At 54.5% G+C, this 19,150-nt stretch overlaps 1 protein-coding gene across 1 annotated transcript in view; it reads left to right on the top strand.

Moving 5' to 3' along the window:
* The window catches only part of MID2 (midline 2), a 113,960-nt gene that overhangs the window by 10,543 nt on the left and 84,267 nt on the right, over positions 1-19,150 (top strand). Inside the window, exon 2 of the mRNA XM_055727599.1 lies at positions 14,447-15,168. Within this exon, the coding sequence (XP_055583574.1) occupies positions 14,503-15,168 (666 nt within the window). The 5' untranslated portion in view covers positions 14,447-14,502. The remainder of the gene's footprint in view (positions 1-14,446; positions 15,169-19,150) is intronic.

Raw genomic sequence — 19,150 nt, 5'->3', positions numbered from 1 at the left:
AGATGCGGCAGGCTTCCCGCAGAGAATCAAGGCAGTTGGATGCTTTCGGAGGTGAAGGCACCTCTGCGTGTAAACCCCGACTCCAGGGAGCCTCTTGCAGTGTCTGTGATTATTACAAATGCAAAATACAGAGCACTTTCTTTTTCTTTCAGATCATTAAAAGAGCGCTTCAGTGTTATATAGCAGGTATTGTCTGTGCTGTGCCTCTTGTCGCTAAAAGCTATCCTCTGCCTCCCTCCAGCAGCCTGCAGGCAGGGAGGGAGTGGGGATGGCAGGAGGAAATTACCTTTGTAGTTACCTGCTTCATCTCATGAATTGCATCTAAGGAGAGCTGAGAGGGGTGGCAGGGAGATTTGTTGCCCCTGCATGCCAGCAAAATGACCTCGGTTGCCCCTTGAAGCAGGGAGGAGGGCTCTGTGTGGTGCAGCATGGCGGAGCCATACTGGCTGGGGAGCGTGGGCTGCTGTGCCGTGGATTGGGGTGACGGAGGCAGACGGTGGGTTGTATCCTTCAGAGGATATGGTGGGATTGTGTAATTACTCAGTGTGCTCTGGGGTGCACCTGGTGCTTGACATCAGAGTGGTGGGTTCAAGGGTTGTGCCCTGGTCTTTTGCCACGATCTGATCTGTTAGATGACCTGGTGAGCTGCTTGTTTCTAACTCAGCTGCGTGCGCTCAGGACCTGCCTTGCTCACTTGGTGTTTAATCCCTGTCCTGGCACAAGCTGTGGGACATGACAGATAGTGTCCTGCAGCAGCGTAGCCTTACTGGTGTTTTGCTGATAGCCTGGCTTTGATCAGGAAACTCCTCCTTGAGCCCAGGGCTGCTCCTGGAGGATGTGGCATGTCTCATTGCTAGTGGAGCGTTCTGTGATGTGCCACGCAAAGCGCGAGGAACCACCGTTGTGGGTGTTTGGTGGCATCCAGAGCAGAGGGTGGGACGTGGGGGGCAGGTGGTGGCTCTGCCATACTGGTCCCCTGTGTGTGCTGGAGCCTTCTCACTCTCGCTGTAGAGCATGAGCTCCTTTGCATGGAGATGGTGCTTTGTAGCATGCTGCACTGATAAATGCCCAGGGTGTTCAGGGCAGCACCGGGGGGTTCACATGAGCAGCTGGAAGCACGTTGCTGCTGCTGGAGCTGGTGATGTGTGCCCATGCACCTCTGTGTCCAGTAATACTAGGCCATCCCTGCTACCTGGGCTGGGTCTTGCCTGGATGCAGGGTGCAAATCTTTCCAAGCAGTGCTGTGGTGATAAAGCCCCGCTGAGTTGGGAGTTGCAGAAAGCAGAGCTTTGTGCTTGCAGGTGGGTGGGCACCACACAGTGGCAATGGCACCAACAAGCTGGAAACATCCAGCCGCTGCAAAGCCAGTGCTACTTGCTCTCCAGTGGTCTGTGGTTTGAGAGATGCAGGAGGTGCGAAGGTGCCAGCAGGTCTGTGCCACCACAGCAGGGTGTGTGTGGTGCCCGTGGCTGCGCCTCTGGTAGGGCAGGGGCTGGCTGCTGGGCTTCCAAAGTGCCTTACCATGAGGCCCGGGCCAAGGGCTCCCAGCATGGCAGCGAAGAGGTGCAAATACAGTTGGCAAAATGATCTCAGTGTTAGGTGAAATCCTGTGGGGGAAAGCTGAACCAGTTGAACTGGTGCTTTTTTTTGATATGAAGGGTAAAAACCCTTATGTGCAAAAGTGATTGAGGGCTGGAGAGCCCTCTCCAAAGGGATGCTAATGGTTGTGAGTCACCTCGGAGCACCGAGCACTGGAGCCTGTTGTCTTGAAAGGCTTCAAATGACCTATTTAATGCACTGGCAAAAGGTCCGGGGAGTGCTGAGGTCCGTCTGTCATTCTGCAGTGCTGGGAGGAGGACTGGGAAATCTGGCTGGCGTACAGAGCACTCCCAAGGGGCCAGTGTAGGAGAACCGTTTAAAGAATTGCTGTGATCTGAAAACAAGCCTTGGTTTGTCCCTCTCTGAAATGAAGAGGTGGTGCCTGCAGCAGCAGCGGACCTCTGAAGTCCTCTGGTCGGGCTGTGGAGGGAGGAGTGGGGTCTGCACCCTCCCCACTGGAGCCCTGCAGCGGCATGGGAGCTCTCCTGCACGTTGGCTTGTGCTGTGCTGGCGGTGAAGCGGGGCTGAGGCGTGGGTGCGAGCTCCATCCCCAAGCCTTCTGCGCTGGGACCCTTGGCATGTGGGTGCACACAGCACCCAATGTTAAGCCCGGGTGCTGCCCAGAGCTGCTGAAGCTGGGAAAACCATGTCTCTGAGACATGTCCCTCATGTGCCAGCCTTCTTTTGCGAGGGGAAGTCTGAAATGGCCAAGTCCTGGGCTGATCCCTCTACTCTGGTGGCGTGTCTTCCCTCCTTTTAAATAGTTTGTGTCTTTTTAGCTGAGGTCTGTGGGCCAAGTTACGCCAGTCTGGGTGCCTCTTCCTGAATGTGGCTGGAGGTGGGGGGGAGGGTGTGAAAGTCAGAAATATCTGCTACCTGCATTGTTTCTGCATTGGAGATTAATGCTAATTATTCCCCCATTGTCTTCAGTTCCTGCAGGAAGCCTTGTTTATCTTACCCCCTTCACCAGGAATGCAAGTGAAGGAGCCTGTGCAGATATATTTAAACTTTCACAAAGCAGCACAATAGCCTTTGAATTTCCCGACTCCGTGGCATCTGTCCTCGGAAGCATGGCCGTTGAGTTTAGTGGTTTGGGGCTGTGGAGACTGGAGCGGGCACTGGGCTGGGGCAGCCTGGCGAGGCTCTGGGCTGGCTTGCGCAACTGCCGGTGAGCAGCGTGTGCGGCTGGGATCTCTGCGGGGAGGATGGAATAGCCTTTTTCCTGCTGGCAGTGCTGAGCAACAAAATGGGACTGAAGCGACATCATCTGCAGCTTGCTTTTTCATGGGCTCGCGAGGCTGACGCAGCGCTGCGGCACACATACTTTTCGGAGTGCTGTCTGAGCTGCTGTCTGGAGACACACCATAGCCCTTAACAGGCTGAGATGTTGATGGAAACCTTGGTCCAGGTGGCAGCTCCTGGCCCTTCTGGAGCCATGCCTTACTTGCGTGGCCCCATTCCAGTTCCCTCCCTTCTCCTGTGGGGCTGCTGGTGCCTGGGAGTGTGGTGGTGGGATGCCAGACAGTGGGCTGGCACTCTCAGGCTCTGTGCCTTTGCTGGGATGGGGCTATACCATGCAGGAGGAACCCCGTCTTTGGTTGAGGATCTGTCTCCCAATAAATGTCCCTTCAGTAGCTGCCTCGTTGTTTGCATGGCACAAAGGTCCCAGGATACCACCAATGGTGGGCCAGCTCCGTGTCGTGCCACGCTCGCACTGCAGCAGCAACAGTTCCTTCCCAGGCTTGGGTCTGTGCCTTCTCCCGTCTCTTTCTTGCAGTGGACTTTGCCGTGAGCCCAGCCTCGCCTTCGCTGTGGTCGTTTGTCAGCACCTTCTTAAACCCAGCTCCCCTGTGGGCGAGCAGCACCGGTGTCCTGGGCTGGGACTTGGTGGCCTGGTTGGAAATGCTGGAGCAGGGCTAAACCCGGCGTGGCTCGCGGGGCACAGCCCCTGAAAGGTGCTTTCTCATTCCCCAGCACGGTGCCAGTGCTGCAAGTGCTGGAGGGGGCTGCTGCTTCTCCAGCCTCCGGAGAGACTGAGGGGTTCACCCTTGAAATGCGCATCTCCACGGCCGCCCTGCTGCTTCAGGATCGGTGTGGGATTTACGGGCAGCTGCCTGTGCTGCCTCACTTCTGGAATAGTGAAGGAGCTGAGCTTCTGCGGCTGGTGCAGGTAGAAAGCAGGGTGCTGGGTGGTGGTGTGGGGGGTCTGCTCGCTCTGTAGCTAATGGCTGTGGGCCCTGGCAGTGCCTGACATGCGATGTCGGTTGGGTCTTTGCCTGCAGCAGCTCTTTGCAGGACTGGATGCCTCTGTGTGGCATCCGTCTGGGGGCTAGAAGCCATGACGTGCTCTTGAGCCCAAAAGGTTATTACAAAGCCACCAGCTAATGCTGCACTGCATTTGCAGCCATGCCCTCCCCTTGTCCTTGCAGGACCAGGGGCCTCCAGCTGCTTGCAGGGATGTTGCTGGGCTGGAGCTGCATTGCAGACGGCAGCTGAGGAAGAGGGGAAGGACGCAGAGCTGCGGGGTGCACTTGGAGGATGGTTTGGATCAAAAAGCTGCTGCGATGTGTGGTCTGGCAGGAGCCAGCTGGGTGCGGGTCTTTTTTTTTTGAGGAGCTGCTGTTGCTGACACAAGTGACTTGTTTCGCTCGCCCACCTTAGAGCAGCAGCTGGCTGTGCTGGGCACCAGAGGAGAAGCTGTTAGACCCGGGTGACAGGAGAGCAAGTTATCTGCAGGAGAGGTGAAGGAGGGGGAGGGAGGTGGCAAGACGAGCAGAGGAGAGGCTTGGCAGGTGGGGGAAGAAGGATTTGCAGGGGGATGTAAGGAAGGGCTGCTGGTGCCAGGGCCGCGGGAGTGATGGACGTGTCAGTCTGGTGGCATGCTAAGTCGCCAGCTGCTTTTCTCAATGATGGCTGGAAGTGGCTCGTTGCATCTGTGCCAGCCTTGGGAAGGTGGGGCTGCTCCCACCGCTGCCGCAGCCCTCGGAGCCATGCGCCTGCAGATAGCCCTGGCTCCGGCACAGTGGGCTGGGGCTGCCAGCGTCGCCCCGGGCTCTGATGGTGGCTGCTGGCAGAGGGGCAGGGGCTGCCGGGCTTTGGCAGTGCCAGGCAGAGGCACGTGGCAGGGACAGATGGGCACGGCGCGTGGAGAGGGCTGCGATGGGCTGCTGCCTGCAGGAGGGTGAGCCTGGGTGATGCAGTCCCTGGTTTTACTGATTGCTGGAGTGCAGGGGGCCCTGGGGAGCTGTGGTGTTCAACAGGAATCAAAAGCAACTGTGCTGCGCTCCAGGGACCTGCCAAATCGGAGGGGAACGGAAAGATGCCTTGCACCTTTTTGCATTCTGTTGACCCCCGGGCCAGTGAAAGAGGTAGCAGGGAAGGTTTCCACGCCGTGCCTGTGGGAATTGCCTCTCAAGGCTCTGGGAGGATGATGTACAGCATTGCTGTGTGGGGTTTCTTTGAACTGCTTCAGCTGCTGAGAAATCTGTACAGTGGGATTTCCCGTGTGTATGGCTGCAAGAGCTGGTGAGCAAATTGCAGGAAATCTCTCCCTGATCTGCCTTGCATGTCATAAACTCCAAATACGAGATCCTTCGGGAGCCTTTGGTGGGCACATGCTATGCTGAGGTCCCATGGGAGCGCTTGGGGAGCTGTCACCTCGCTGAGCACATTGCTGAGCTGGGCACCATTTGTAGGAAAGAGGTAAAATCCCTTCAACCAGGATGTAACTGGAGTGAAAACGAGTTTTGGTTGGTGCCTGTCTGACATCTTGGAGGTAAATGAGGTCTTTCCCTAGTGGAGAGTGTGTGGGCTTTGGCCCGAGCATCCTTGCCCCATGCAGGTACCCCAAGACAAGCTCCCTGGAGTTGCTTCTGCTCCCCTGTGAGCTCGTCCAAAATGTGAGTAGTGCTGGGCTCATGCCAAAGGCTTTGCCTCTATGGGTGAAGCATTCGGCTCCATCTGCAGAGGGCTGTCGTGGATGCTGCTGGGTTCGGGGTGCTTTCAAGGTCTCTGTGAAATATATATATATCTCCGATAAAGTGCCGTGAGGCTGCCACCTGATTCTGGTGAATGAGGAGCCTAGCTTGGTGATGGCTTGTATTCTTGTGCGGTCATAACTGACTACTTACCAATGCGATCTTTGTGCTTCATCCTACGCCGTAATCCTATCGGGCTAGGACTAGACAAATACGATGTTAGCAGCTGATGGTTTCACATTGGGTTAAAAACCCCTCCTAATGTCACGAGCTCTCCCCACATTGTGCTTCCCAGCCCACGGGAGTGTGGCTCATCATTTCTGGGCGAATCAGAGGTGGCTGCAGGTGGGAAGGTTTCATGCCATTGCCAGAACAGATAGTGTAATCAATTGATTTCTGCACAGCTGTAATAGTATTATTAGCCATCTAAAACAATCGGCTCTGGCGCTGGCAGGAGGAGAAGGATGGCAGGGTGTGCTGGGCGTGGAAGGTGCTGAGCTGGGGCAGTGAATTTGGGGGAGCGTTGGGGGGAGCCTGCTGGGGTGAAGGCTGTTTTCGTACCTAGGAGCTGCAGGGATCCCTGGGGGCTGGTGGAGGCTGACAGGGCTGCTTGACTAATGGAGAGATGTTATCAGGGACAGAAGAGGGAGAAAAGCAGGGGTGGAAAACTGAAGCAGCTGGGAAGGGAGCAGCTCTCAGGGCAGCCCAGATGGGAGCGGTGGCCAGGGGTACGTGCTGGACCGGTGATGCCAACAGCAGGGCTGGAGCACCCTGGCTTGGGGCAGTGACTGCCTGTTGGTTACTAAGGCTTGTGCGGAGTTTACACATTGGGAATAATCCCCTTTTTAGGACGGTGGGGACCCTGACCAGCACTAGTGGTGTGAGCCCCTGCAAGGGGCACGGACTGGGTTGCCGGGAGCCCTTCCCAGCCCTGGGAGCTCCACTCTGTCACTGGAGCTCAGGGGAAAGAGGGTGTTGTGATGAAGCGAAACAGTTTCATCCCATCAGTCAAGACAACGTAGGCAGTTGAAGATGAAATTCCCCAGGGGAATAAGGTACTGTGCAAACGGAGAAATTAAAGAGCAACAAATCACCAGCGTCCGGTGGGCGGCAGCCAGCTCTTCTGAAGGAATTTAACAATGAAGCAGCTGAACTGCCAGCAAAAAGTAATCTCTCATTAAAAGCAACTGCTGCATGGGAGCACAGCCTCTTTTGCTCCATCCTTAATTTAAAGAGGTACAAGAAGAACTGTGGGAATTACAGAGCAGCCAGCTTTATTTTAGCACCAAGCAAATTGGCTGAGAAAATAATTAAAGCTTATGTGGAAATGCCTGTGCTTCAGTGTGATAGATTAAGGACAACACCACATGGCTTTTATACAGGAAATCCAGTTTAATCGGGGGTTGGGGTTTTTTTCTTCTTTTTTCGGCATTTTGATAAGGTGATTGGGGAGAGCGGTTGGGAGGTGAATTATTTGGATTTCAGAAAGCCTCGGACAAATTTGTGCAGTTATTAAGGAAACTGTTGAGGCAGGACTTGGGGGGGGAAAAGCCAAATTCTGTTCAATTGTGCTTGGTTTTACTGGGAGGGAAGAGCAGGCGAAGGGGCAGGCACTGCAGCGGCCTGGCTGAAGGATGCTCTTCGCCATCTGGAGCTTTAAGCTTGAAATTTAGTGTTAAATATGCAGAGCAGCTCCACACGCACCAGCTTATCAAGGTTGCAAGTCAAGCACAGAAAAATTAGGTAACGCTAGGTCTAAATTGGCTGGATGAGCCTGATTGCCTTCTCTCTCTCTCTCTCTCTCTCTCTCTCTCCTATCTTCATTAGGTAGGAAGCTGGTGCTAATTACACAGTCAGGGGCTGTTTTTCCATTTCCCCCCCTAGGATCCCTCTTTCTCTTGGGATAGACCTGTGCCAAGGGCGAACTTAGGGCAGTTGATTGCGAAGGCTGATCTGGTGCTATCGGCAAGGTGGGGGAGTGGAGGGAGCACCCCCCCTAAAATTGGGAAGCGGGTCCCCATGCTGCAGGAGGGTCCTGCCTGGCCGGAGCGAGGAGCAACCTCTTGGGGGTTGGGATGTGGCTGCTGGAAGGGGTGTTTTATTTTTCCCTGAACAGGGATCCAATTTTGAGCTAATTTTCCCAAGGACAACAAAAAGCACCCAGACAACTGCTGCCCAGATTTTATATCCTGCTGTTGTGGAGCCAATTAAGGAAAGGGTTGCCTTTTTTTTTAAATGTTTTTGTGTGTGGGTGGAGTAACGTAGCTTTTTTTAAGCCTCATTCTTGCACGTGGCTGAGCAATTTGGACTGAAGTTTTTCTGGGGAGTGGGGTGGGGTGGAAGAAAAAAAAAAAGTGGTGGTGGTAGGGGAATCAGGCTTGATGTGGAAAATACCACCCTGAGGAGTTGGCATTTCTCTGAGCAGGTCTCGAGAGCAGAGGTGGTTTGCAGTGTGGGGCTCTGCAGGGCTGGCAAAGCCCTGCCCTGTTCTGGTGCTGGGGGGAGACCGTGACAAACTTCAGGTGGACTTGGCAAACACTGGTGAAAGTGCGGGCTGGCCGAGATGAGGAGGGTGTGCTGGAGGGGAAAATGTGACCAGCCGATGTATGCTGTTGGGTTTGAAATTCTCTGTAGCGGTTTAGGAAAAGTGGGTGCTGCTGTGGCCGGCTGGGCAGAGGCTGGTGCTTGCTAGGCACTAGGCACCTGTCACCTGTCACCACAAACAGTAGCAAAGCCAAATGCTGAATGGTTCGTCAGGCTAAAACCAAAACAGTCCCATCCAGTTATACAGTAATTACATGCTGATGCCTGGAGAGCGCTGAGAATTGCATCCTAAATGAATCAAACCCGTAAGTCGTGGGGCTTGGGAAGTGCATCAGCACTCCCTGTGCCCTGTGTCTGGCTGTGGGCAGGGTGTCAGGGTCCACTCAGTGGACTCGTGATGGTTCGTTAACTATGATCTCAAAGCGCAAAAATCAAGGCAACCACGCCAAGGGGTTATGCTTCAATTAAACAGCACAATTTTATTGTTTGCCCGTAAAGCGGCGTGCGATAGGTAGAAAGGCAGAAAGTGAATAAAAGGTAAAGTAAAAAGAAAAGGAAAGAGGTTTATAGCTACCGCCATGGGTCCAAGGCGTCCATATGGTCCCGGGTCCAGGCAGCGTCCCGCCAGTCCTTCCGATCGTCGTGATCCTTGGTGGGGAAGCTCTCCAAAAGTTCAGTTGCTAAGAAGGCATCTTTTTATGCCAAGCAACACACCTTGCTCCTCCTCTGGTCCATGGACTGCTGCCAGTCTCCGCCCTCTCGAGCCAGGTTATCTTGCCCCAGAGGAGGGCAGCTTCAGACCAGGAGGCGTGTTCTTGTATTGTTTTCTGGTTCGTTGTTATGACCACGGTTGTGATCCATCTTCTGGACAGCTGTTATGTGGCCTTGTTCAATCCCAGGCTGCAGGGAGCGGCATAGTACTCCTCGTACCGTGCAGTTCTCTTTCCCAGGGTCTTGGTGTCTTGGTGTCCATGAGGACCACGTTTCATCCCCAGGTCTCAGTTGGCAATGTTGAGACAATATTGTTCTCTTTAGACTGACTCTTACGCAGGGGTAGAAGGACGAGCTTCAAGAGGTAGCTGTGGCCAAGCCCAAGAAATTAAAAGAAATGGCAGCTGTTGCTTTTAAACACAGGTAAAATGTGTCATATTGATTTTTGGTACCCAAACTCCATGGCACAGGGCGTGCTTGGTGTGAATGTGTGTCCAGACTGGTGCGCCAGGACGCGTGCGTGCCTGGCAGAGCAGTGTCTGCTGCTGATGTCAGAGGGTTTGCATTGACTGGGGGTGTTTATGCCTAGTGTTGCTTGGTTTGTCCCTATGGGAGGAAGAGGAGGCCTGGGGTGCAAGTGCTGTTCCCTGCTGCCTGGCCAGCATGGGGGCTGTGGGTGCCACCCAGCGGGCTCCCACTGCCCTGAGCGGCGGCTCTGGTGAGGATGCAGGGACCGCAGCCGTGCACATCTCTCCTGTGTTTGTCCTCTCTGTGGGTCGTTCTTCTTGCCCTGCCTGGCAGCCAGGAGGCAAAAGCGGGGGGGCATGGAGCAGGGGATGTGTGATGCCTGTGGGTCTGTGCACACCCCCAGCACGGGGAGGGTAGGTCACAGTGGTGTAGGTGGGTGCTTCACCCACGTCTCAGCCACTGTACTGGCTGGCAGACACCCACCTAAAGCTGCTTGTCATTGCTGTCGTGCTGAGCAAAGGCACGTCACAGGAAGGACGCTGCATGCCTCTGTGTGTTACACAGTGGGAGAAATCCCACCCAGGCCTTTCCACGGAAAAAATGTTTTTCTGTTACTGCTTTGTTAGCTGTTGCTTGTAGTTGCTGCCTTGCCTAGGGGCCAGTGCGAGCGTGGCTGGCCGGCCCTTGGGCACAAGTGACATGGGTCTGTTTGTAACACTTGTTAATAGTTTATAACACTTATATTTAGGGAGTTAATGATTCTAAACAAAGCTGATTTTAATCTAATCAGCTATTCCTCGTGCCACGTCAATCCTGGACATCAAAGCGAACATCAAAGTGAGAGGCATGAAAGGCTTCGAAGGCAGCACCAACTGCTTTGCCCAGGTGCATCTCTTGAGCGAGCTTCCTCATCCCTGCTTTTGCTCCAGCCTGGCTCTTGAGGCCCCCTTCTCAGTTATCACAGATCTAAAGGATGTTGTCCCAGCAAGGAAAACAACATTAACGTAAGAACTGCCCTCAGGAACAAAGCAAAAGGCTGTTTAAACTTTTTGCATCTTTTCTACTCTGACTGCAGCAAAGCTGGACGCTTCAAAGGCGCTGGAGTGTGCGGCGCCTGCTCTGTGCGAGGCACTGGCAGTGAACATCTCTCGTGCCGCCCGGCAGGGGCTGTTGGGGAGCTTCTTGCACCAATCCTGATTTTCAAATTCTTTCCCTGATGCTGGTCTGACTCTGAAATGAATTATCTTCTTATCCTTTTCCTTTCTTTTCCTGTTTTTTTTATTTGTGTTTTGCTGGCTGGAGAGAATCTGTGCATGAGCTGGGGAGCTGCGGGGTGCTCTGCTCCCTGTGCCAGGGCTGTACGTGCAGCCAGGAGTGTCAGGCTCTTATGGCAAAGGCAGCTGCTCTACCTGGAGCATTGTAGCAAAGTAAGGGACCAGCCTTGACCCAAAGGCGGTTTGTAAGGTTTTAAAGTGTGAGTGCCCAAGAGGAAGTGCCAGGGAGCTGCCCGTAGCTGCAGTGATGGTGCTGGGGGTGTTAGGGAAGTGCAAGGGGAGCCCCCTCGTCCTGCCAGCTTTGGAGCATGGTTGGGGAGCCCAGCAACTCTGGCTTGCGGCAGGGGACGGCTGCCGCTGAGTGTGCGAGAGCTGCTGGGCAGGCGGCCAGGCGCATTTCCTCCCCACCGCTTTCCCATGGTCAAGATGGGCTCCGAGGCTTCAGAAAAGCACCAGGAGCCGCAGAGAGGAAGCTGCTGGGAGCCTTTGTGCTCCTCAGGTTTTTTGGGTGCAGCTGCTTTTCCGCTGTTTCTTTCTGGGGAAAAAAAATTAGTTAAAAAAATGTGTGCAAGGCTGCATTTGGGCAGGCCTTGATAAGGTTGCTGCAGCATTAATGTATCTAAACATCTAGTAGCTTAATTCTATGAGCATCTTGAGCAGGTGGTAGGGAAGAGCTCAGGATCTCCTGCAGGCACTTGCAAATCCTATTTTGGGCAATTGGGAAGCGGTGGTGTAATAGGCAGGGGCTGGTGCAGGCGGGTCCCAGCAGGGAGGGGATGATTGCCATTTGCAGGCACTGGAAGTGGCTGTTGGCTGGGGTGGGCAGGCAGAGCCCCCAGCCATGGTTGGGGATGACTGCCAGCATCGCTTCTGGCAGGGGCTGGAGCTGGCCCTGGGGCGCGCTGCAAGTGCTCTGAAGCTGCTTGGTGGGAAGAGGTAGATTGGAAGATACCTGCAAAAGGTGGGATCACTCCTGCCCTAGTGGTTCCTGGGCTGCAGGTGCTGGCTGGCCCCACTGCCACCTGCCCAGCCTGCCGAGGGCGCTTCCTGGGGCTTTCTGCTGCCCAGCTTTTGCTTCTGCTGTTGCATCCCATCCACAGTTAGATTACAGACCCTTTTGGCAGGGTTTTTCCTCTTCTACCTAAAGGGGAGCCAGTGTACCCTGCCAGGGTGTTTCTGGAGTGGGAACTGGGCTGGTCTGGGCACCCTGTTGCTTCTCATCAGGTTGGCTCCTGCAGCAGCGCTAAGGTGGGGGAGCAGCCCCTGGCAGGGACCCCTTGTCTGTGATCCCAGGGTGGGCATCGCAGTGGGCATCGCTTGCAGTCTGACTCACCGAGGGAGATCTGGAGGCACTGTGTGTGTGTGTGCACGTGCGTGCTGGGTGTCGGGCGTGATCTGGAGCATGGGTGAGCAAGGAGAGGCTGAATCCCATCCGGTGTCACTGCATGTCATCCAGCTGCCTCCCCTTGCCTTTGGTGTGGCGTGGGGTAGGGCAGGTAGGGCTGCGGTATGGCAGGGAGAGGCTCCACTCCTGGGCTTCAGGGCATCTTTGGTGGGAGAAACCAGTGTGCAGGTGCAGAAAGGCCATGCTACCAGCCCAGCGAGTGGTGGGACAGGCAGTCATCCTCAAACAGGGCTCACTCATGGCTCATGATGCTCTTAATGGGATGTGCTGGAAGGGCATGGCCATGGGTGGAGGCTCTGCTACCCAGACCTTGACTTTGGGTGTTTGTTTGGTGTCTATAGGCAGCAGAGCAATGCTTGGCTCTCAAACCTGGCCCGTCGCCCATCACTCAAAGCCTTAACTCGTGGGTTTGTGGGAGTGGGATGCGGTAATGCCCAGCACAGTGCTGCTTGCGAGCGAATGAGATGAAGAACGCTCTGTGGGTTGACGAGGGATTGCTGGGCCTGCTGCTGAATTCGGGGTGCGGGAGTTGTCACCGATGATGGCTGCTGGTCTGTGGTGGGACAGAGGCAGTGACATGCAATAGGGATGAAACAGCCAAAGAAGCCGGGCAGGTGGATCTGGGGAATGACAGTGTGCTGTTTCCCCTGGGTGATTGCTGCCACTGTTTGCCTCTTCCTGACTTTGATTTAATTAGAAAGCAAAGTCTCATTCCTGGTGAAGGCTGCTGGGATGCGGGCTGGAGAAAGGAATGCACTTTGGGCTTGAAAAAGAGGCAATTGCTTAGGGCTGGGCACCCTTGTTCCGGGATTGCCACCTGCTAGCCACCCAGCTTCACCTCTTCCACCTCCAGGGCACAAGCACCAAAGTTCCAAGCTGTTTTCCTTGTAGGCATCCCCCTTGCCAGAGGCCATCTTCTTGTGAATTTGGAAAGAAATCCCCAGCCTGCCCCTTCTGTGCTTCCTGGGCTGGGAACTGTGGCCGCCCAGCTTGTGCTGTCCGCTCCAGCGTGTGCCCCAGTGCCGAGCATCCCCTTGCTGGCTTGGCTCCAGCTGTGTGGCCGGACCCTGCCCTGCTGCCCCTTTGCAGGTAATTAAACACTCCCTCTTCCTGGCGGGAGATGTTCCCAGCCGGTGCCAAGCCCAACCAGCAGCGTGCTCGTTTGGAGCAGAGCAGCCCCTAAGCGCTCCCCTCCACCGGGTCGCTGAGGGGGAGCAGTGGGGCTGATCAATTGATGGCTTGTTTGCCTCTCAAGCAGAGCAGAGCTGGAGGCAGCGGGGCTGCCGCAAAGCCCACCCTGTCCCCCTTCTTGATAATCAGCCCTCCTGCTAATTAGTGGTGAAGCTGGGGAGGGAAGCATGTGGTTTCTCTCCTTAGCACCTGCCAGGCTGCTGTTACTGTCCCCTCTTGTTCCGGAGATCTGCCAGAAGCTGGCGTGAGATCTGGAGGTGGGCTCGCAGCCTGTGCCCGTGGCGCGGTCGCTGGGTTTTGATGAAGACGGGGCTGCTGCCGCCCGCTCCTCCAGCACGGGGGAGAGGCAGCTCGGTGGCTGCGTGGAGGGGACAGCGTTCGGGAGCGTGCTGTGGTGCTGGTGGAGGCAGGCCAGCCACTCGCCGTGCAGCTTGGTGCTCTGAAAGTGGGAGCTTGGAAACACTGTGACAGCAGGTTCGGTCGCTTGCAGAGAGCCTGTTTCCATCATGCAGAAGAGGGGATCTAAAAATATGAGCTTGTTTGCTGCCAGCTGGAGTTGATTTGGGCATCCCTGTTGCTGCTGGAGTGCAGCAGAGGACAGCTGAACTGGGAGCCTGCAGACTGTAATTTTGCTGCTCTTCCTTCCCTGCCCCGCTCTCGAAAGGCAATGGCTGGGGGAAACACGGAGCAGGAGGACTTGGAACTCCTGACCCACTTTGCTCAGAGTTTCCAGGACATGATTCGCCTTTTCCCTTCACCAAAAGGAGACGGGACTGTGTAGCTGCTAGGGGAGATACTTAGAGGTTTGTCTTTGCTGTGCAGCAGAGCCTTTATGTGTGGGAAACCAACGTGGCCCTCTGCTCCAGTCTTGGGCAGCACTCACTAAAAGAAACACGAATCATGTGATTTCTCCTGGTTTTGTCTTCAGCCTCTCTGTGCAAGTCCTCTTCCCTGGCTGGGTTGGCAGGTGACCAGAGGAGCTTGCTGCTGCCCCTTCTCCCTTTCTCTCCAAACAGCTCTCCTGTTCCACAGCATCTCTGGGCACTGGTCCGAGCTGGTGGCTCAGCTCGCTGGGATGGGATGGTGAGAGGCTTCAGCCAAGCCAGGGTGCTTGCATGAGCCTGGCTGGGCTGTAGCAGCAGTGTTGGGGTGCAGAGTGCGTTGGGGGTGTTGCAGAGGTGATGTGTCTGACTCCCCCAGGCTCCTGTTTCTAGTGGAGAGGAGCTGTCCTGGAGAGCCACTGTCTCATGATGTCTCTCTGTTCTCCTTTCTCCCAGGTACCGGACCGCCTTCCCTGGTTTTTGATGCTGAATCAGGATAGTTTTAACTAAAGATGGAAACACTGGAGTCAGAATTGACCTGCCCAATCTGCCTGGAGTTATTCGAAGACCCTCTCTTGCTGCCGTGCGCCCACAGCCTCTGTTTCAGCTGCGCCCACCGCATCCTGGTGTCCAGCTGCTCCTCCAGTGAGTCCATCGAGCCTATCACCGCCTTCCAGTGCCCCACGTGCCGCTATGTCATCTCCCTCAACCACCGGGGCTTGGAGGGTCTCAAGAGGAATGTGACCCTGCAAAACATCATTGACCGCTTCCAGAAGGCATCCCTGAGCAGCCCCAACTCCCCCAGTGAGAGCCGCCGTGAGAGGACGTACCGCAACAGCCCTACCATGTCTGTGGCCGGCGAGAGGATCGCCTGCCAGTTCTGTGAGCAGGATCCCCCGCGGGATGCCGTGAAGACGTGCATCACCTGCGAGGTGTCCTACTGTGACCGCTGCCTGCGGGCCACCCATCCCAACAAGAAGCCCTTCACCAGCCACCGTCTGGTGGAGCCTGTGCCTGATGCGCACTTCCGAGGACTCACATGTTTGGAGCATGAGAATGAGAAGGTGAACATGTACTGTGTTGCTGATGACCAGCTCATCTGTGCCTTATGTAAACTGGTGGGCCGCCACCGGGACCACCAAGTGGCATCCCTCAGCGATCGCTTTGAAAAGCTGAAGGTAAGCAGCCGTTGGCGGCCGCAGTGAGCCCATGGGCCAGGCTGTCTGTAGGGGCTCATGTTCGCCGAGGGATGGCTCTTGGAGCAGAAGCTGGTTCCAGGTGCCCCAGGTGGCATCCGTTATTTAAGCCAAACAGCTCCTGAAAGATACGTGGGCTGCAGGACGCAGCCTGTGGGCTCCTCCGGGGCCCTGGTCCCAGGAGGCTGGGCTGGGTCTCGCTTAAACAATTAGAGCAAAATCATTGCTAACTTATTTTTCTCTGGCTGACGTGTGTGCACCAAGCCCAGGGGTTGGACCTTCTCCCCACATGGCCGACAGCAGCACATCATCAGGCACCACGGTGCCCTGGGGCTGTTGCCCCAGGAGTGTGGCTTTCCCCTGGGGTTTGTCCTATCCTTAGAGAACTGGAGTGGCAAAGAGTGGCCTGGGGGGACCTGCAGGCACAATTCCCCAAAGCTGTTGTGCTCGGACTGTGTCTATTCAGCTCTTGGAGGATGGGAGCAGGATGGGTCGGACTGTGGGCATTTCCTTTTGGAAAGCTGCTCTGCAGCTTCCAGCCCACAGGCTGCAGTGTGTGGGAACCCTCCTGCTTTCCATAAAACCTCTGCTGCAGGGTTCACCCATGCTGGAGGACCGCTGTGCCCTGAGAAGTGCTCGGGGGAGTGCTTTCATGTTCTCCTCAAGCCAGCATGTGCAAAGCTTTTCTGCTGTGAGAGAGGAGCGGGCCAGGCTCTGGGAAGTAATGGGATATGAGTGGGTTGGGAGCAGCCCTGCGGAGAGGGATTTGGAGATGCTGGTGGATGAAAAAAGGGACATGAGCCATCAACGTGCACTCACAGCCCAGAAAGTCAGCCGTGACCCAGGTGCATCACCAGCAGCATGGCCAGCAGGTCAAGCGAGGGGATTCTCCCTCTCTGCTCCGCTCTGGTGAGACCCCCGGGAGCACTGCACCCAGCTCTGGGGTCCCCAGCGCAAGGAGGACACGGACCTGTTGGAGCGGGGCCAGAGGTGGCCACAGAAATGGTCCGAGGTCTGGAACCCCCCTGCTAGGAGGAGAGGCTGAGAGATCCGGGGTTGCTCAGCCTGGAGAAGGCTCCACGGGGAGACCTTGCTGCGGCGTTTCAACATCTGAAGAAGGGCCGAGAGAGACTTTTTACCAGGCCTGTAGCGACAGGACAAGGGCGACAGTTCTGACCTGAAGGAGGGCAATTCAGCTTGGACATAGGGAAGAAACGTTTTTCGATGAGGGGGCTGAGGGACTGGAGCAGGTTGCCCAGAGAAGCTGTGGATGCTCCATCCCTGGGACTGGTGAAGGTCAGGCCTGGGGGGGGGGGGGGTGGGGGGGTGGGGTTGGGCATCTTCATTCATCTAGTAAGAGTTGTCCCTGCCGGTGGCTGGAGGGTTGGACTAGATGGTCTTCAAAGGTCCCTCCCAACCCAAACCCTTCTGTGATGCTGCAAGGCAGTGATGGAGCTCCACTCTGCTTCCCGAGTGCCCCAAACTCCTCCTCTGTCCTTCGCCCTCCCATGGGATCATGGTGCTTTGGCTCTATGCAGATCCCATCCCCGGAGGGGCTGGTCTGAGCAGCCCTCTGTGTCTCCCAGAGGTACCATGTCGAGGGAGGGTGCAGTCTTGTGGAGGAGGTGGCTGGAGGCTGCCCAGGATTTGGAGGCTTCTGAAGAACCCCACCATGGTCCAGTTGCCTGGGGTCTCCCTTCCACCTGCTTCTTGCTGAGACCAGTGTTGCCAGCAGCAGGGAGCATCTTCTCTACGACAGCCCATGTTCTCTGTCCTAATTTCCCCTGAGCTGAAGCTGCAGAAGCAGGCAATCATTCTCCAGCCCCCTTCACTTGGAGCACGTATTGATCTGAACTGAATTACTGCTCTGCTGCTCTTCAGGTAGGAGAGAGCAAACTTCCCAGGGATCCCTCTGGAGTACTTTGAAGCTTAATTTTTATGCAGTGGCTGTGGTTGTACTGAGTATTATGTGAACCTGTATGGACGATATTTGACCTATATAAAGTTAGAAATCCCTCTCCCCTGTGCATTCTGTGTGAGTCTGCAAAACGCTTTTTAATTCCTTAATATTAAAAAAAAAATAATATATAGCTGGTCCCATTAGAGGTTGCGTTGGTGAGGCTGTAACTGTGGCAGCAGTCATATTCCTGTTATAAGTGTTCTCATGTGTGTTCAGCTGCTTCTTCCTTGGCCCTTCGTCCCTTCATGTTCTGGTCTTGTTCTGACCAAAAAATGCTTTTCTTGGCTGTTTGTCGTCTTAATGTTTCGAACAAAATCAATCCATCTGCTCTTGTGTTTAAGGGCAGAAGAAATACTTCTATCACTGTAGCAAAAATACAGAAGACTTTTTTTTAATGGGTAGACCAGATTATTTTGTTTCCTCCCTTTTTTTTTTTTTAAAAAAAAAACCAACTGATGCCTGGAAAGAAACCTTTCTAGATGTCCAGTTTCCTGGGTGGGTTTCCTACCTGCCCTTCTCTAAAGTCTCCCAGACCTGGTGTGACATGCCCAGTGACATCTGCAGTAGCAGGAAGAACATAATTGTAGGTTGTCCTGTACTTTATTTCTGTCTCTCCCTGTGTTCCAGCCATCGGGTCTGTCTTTTGGTAGGTGCTGCCAAATAGCATCGGTGCCAGTGCGTGCCTGTGAAGCGCCTGGGGTCCGTGGTGGCTGATGTTTGCCTTCAGACCTTCATTTGCTTGTCTTGTCTTTGCATCACTTCTCACCTAAGCTTCCCCCAGTGTGCAGAGCAGTGCCAGCAGCCTGGTCCATAGTCCAGGACATTCTTTTTCCATGAGGAAATGTCTCAATTAGCAAATTGGAAACCTTAGAAAGAAATGACCATGTATGTTTACACACAATAAAACCCAGGGATAGAAATTAAAACCTCTTAATAATTTCTCCCTAATCTGGCCCATGTCAGCCAGCCAGGCATATTCATCCGAAGACAAAAACCCTTGACAACCTAAATTGCTTCTTCAACCAGCCAAATTTTGCGGGTTGCCAGAGCACTGTTTTTTTCTTCCTTTTTTTTTTTTTTTCTTTTTTTTTTTTTTTTCTTATAAGCAACAGTCTTAAGTGATTTTGGAGGAGGAGGGAGGATCTCCTGTGCTGGAAACATTCTCTCTGTTCTTTCCCAGGCACGACCGCTGCGTGGGGGCACCTTGGTCTGTAATCCTCGCCTCTGGCTGCACATCGGTTGGGCTTTTTTTGGATGGCTCTCTTCCTAATGCCCTACCTCTGGTGCAGCTATTGCATGGGATTGATGCCAAGTTTTACCAGCAGAGTCAATATTTTCATTAGTATTTTGTGTTGTTTTCCTCATATGGCCTCAGTCTATAGTTCTGACTGCGATGCATGCTCTGGAAATACTTGCAAGTATCTGAAATACTTGAAATTATTAAAAACATTCTGGGATGGGAGCACAGGTGGGATGCTGCTGCCTGGGAAGCTGCTGCCAGTGGGGCTGGCTGCTCCCCATGGCAGCTGCCTCGCCCCCAGGTCTGCCCGAGGATCCCCTGTGCCCCATGGCAGGGCTCTACCTCATTCCTTTCTCTCTTTCAGTCATTAATCGGTGAGTTACGTTGCAGCCAGCCTGCTCTTAAAGATCTGTGGTACGCTTGGGCATTGAGCAGTGAGCAGTTGCTCTTAATCTCTGGCTTTGATCCCATAGCTAGAGCAAGCTGGAAACGCCTTTCAAGTTGGGTTTTTTTTGATGGAAAATTGGGTTTTGAACTGAGTAACTTCATTTTGTCAAAAGGGCTGTGCTTTCTACAAAAATCTTTGGTGTTTTGGTTTTTTTTTTTCCTTTTTTTTTGCCCCCTCTTTAGAAGAGCTGCATGCCTGAAAACCATACCGTTGTGTTTAAACCATAACCCATCCCCCGGCACTTGCCTTCCCCTCCGAGTTTGTTTCGAATCAGAAATCTCTAGTGTGCACCTGCAGCGTGACTTTCCCGTGGACG

Source organism: Falco cherrug, chromosome 15 (assembly GCF_023634085.1).
Source record: "Falco cherrug isolate bFalChe1 chromosome 15, bFalChe1.pri, whole genome shotgun sequence".
In the NCBI taxonomy this organism is placed as follows: Eukaryota; Metazoa; Chordata; class Aves; order Falconiformes; family Falconidae; genus Falco; species Falco cherrug.
This window is presented reverse-complemented; position numbering and strand designations above follow the sequence as displayed.